Raw genomic sequence first — 335 nt, 5'->3', positions numbered from 1 at the left:
CCGGAGGGCGCCCCGAGGGGCGACACCGGGTGCCCCGGGCGGGGTGGGCGGACAGGCGCCGCACGGCCCACCTTGCTCGCCAGCTCCCTGCTCCGGTCGATCCGCGCCCGCGTGAGGGATTCGATCCGAGACATAATCCCCCGATCGGGGGGCGTCGGGCGCACGCGGCGGGACCCAGGCGTCCAGCTGTGGTGGGGGCGGCGGGGGACCGGGCGCCCCGCACGCGTCGGTCGGGGACAGGAAGTCGGACTCCCCTCGCCCGGCACCCGCGCCAGTTCCTCAAACCGAGTCTCCACCCCCGCCCGGCGCAGGAAGGGGGGGCGGGGCGGAGCAGG

The 335-nt window shown here is 77.9% G+C and overlaps 1 protein-coding gene across 1 annotated transcript in view; it reads right to left on the bottom strand.

Moving 5' to 3' along the window:
• The window catches only part of ARHGEF2 (Rho/Rac guanine nucleotide exchange factor 2), a 22,945-nt gene extending 22,638 nt beyond the window's left edge, over positions 1–307 (bottom strand). The window contains exon 1 of the mRNA XM_011366392.2: positions 72–307. Within this exon, the coding sequence (XP_011364694.1) occupies positions 72–134 (63 nt within the window). The 5' untranslated portion in view covers positions 135–307. The remainder of the gene's footprint in view (positions 1–71) is intronic.
• Positions 308–335: the final 28 nt, after the last annotated feature.

The sequence above is a fragment of the Pteropus vampyrus genome, unplaced genomic scaffold, assembly GCF_000151845.1.
Source record: "Pteropus vampyrus isolate Shadow unplaced genomic scaffold, Pvam_2.0 Scaffold124, whole genome shotgun sequence".
Classification (NCBI taxonomy): Eukaryota; Metazoa; Chordata; class Mammalia; order Chiroptera; family Pteropodidae; genus Pteropus; species Pteropus vampyrus.
The sequence above is the reverse complement of the archived record's forward strand: the minus strand, read 5'-3'. Positions and strand labels throughout refer to the sequence as shown.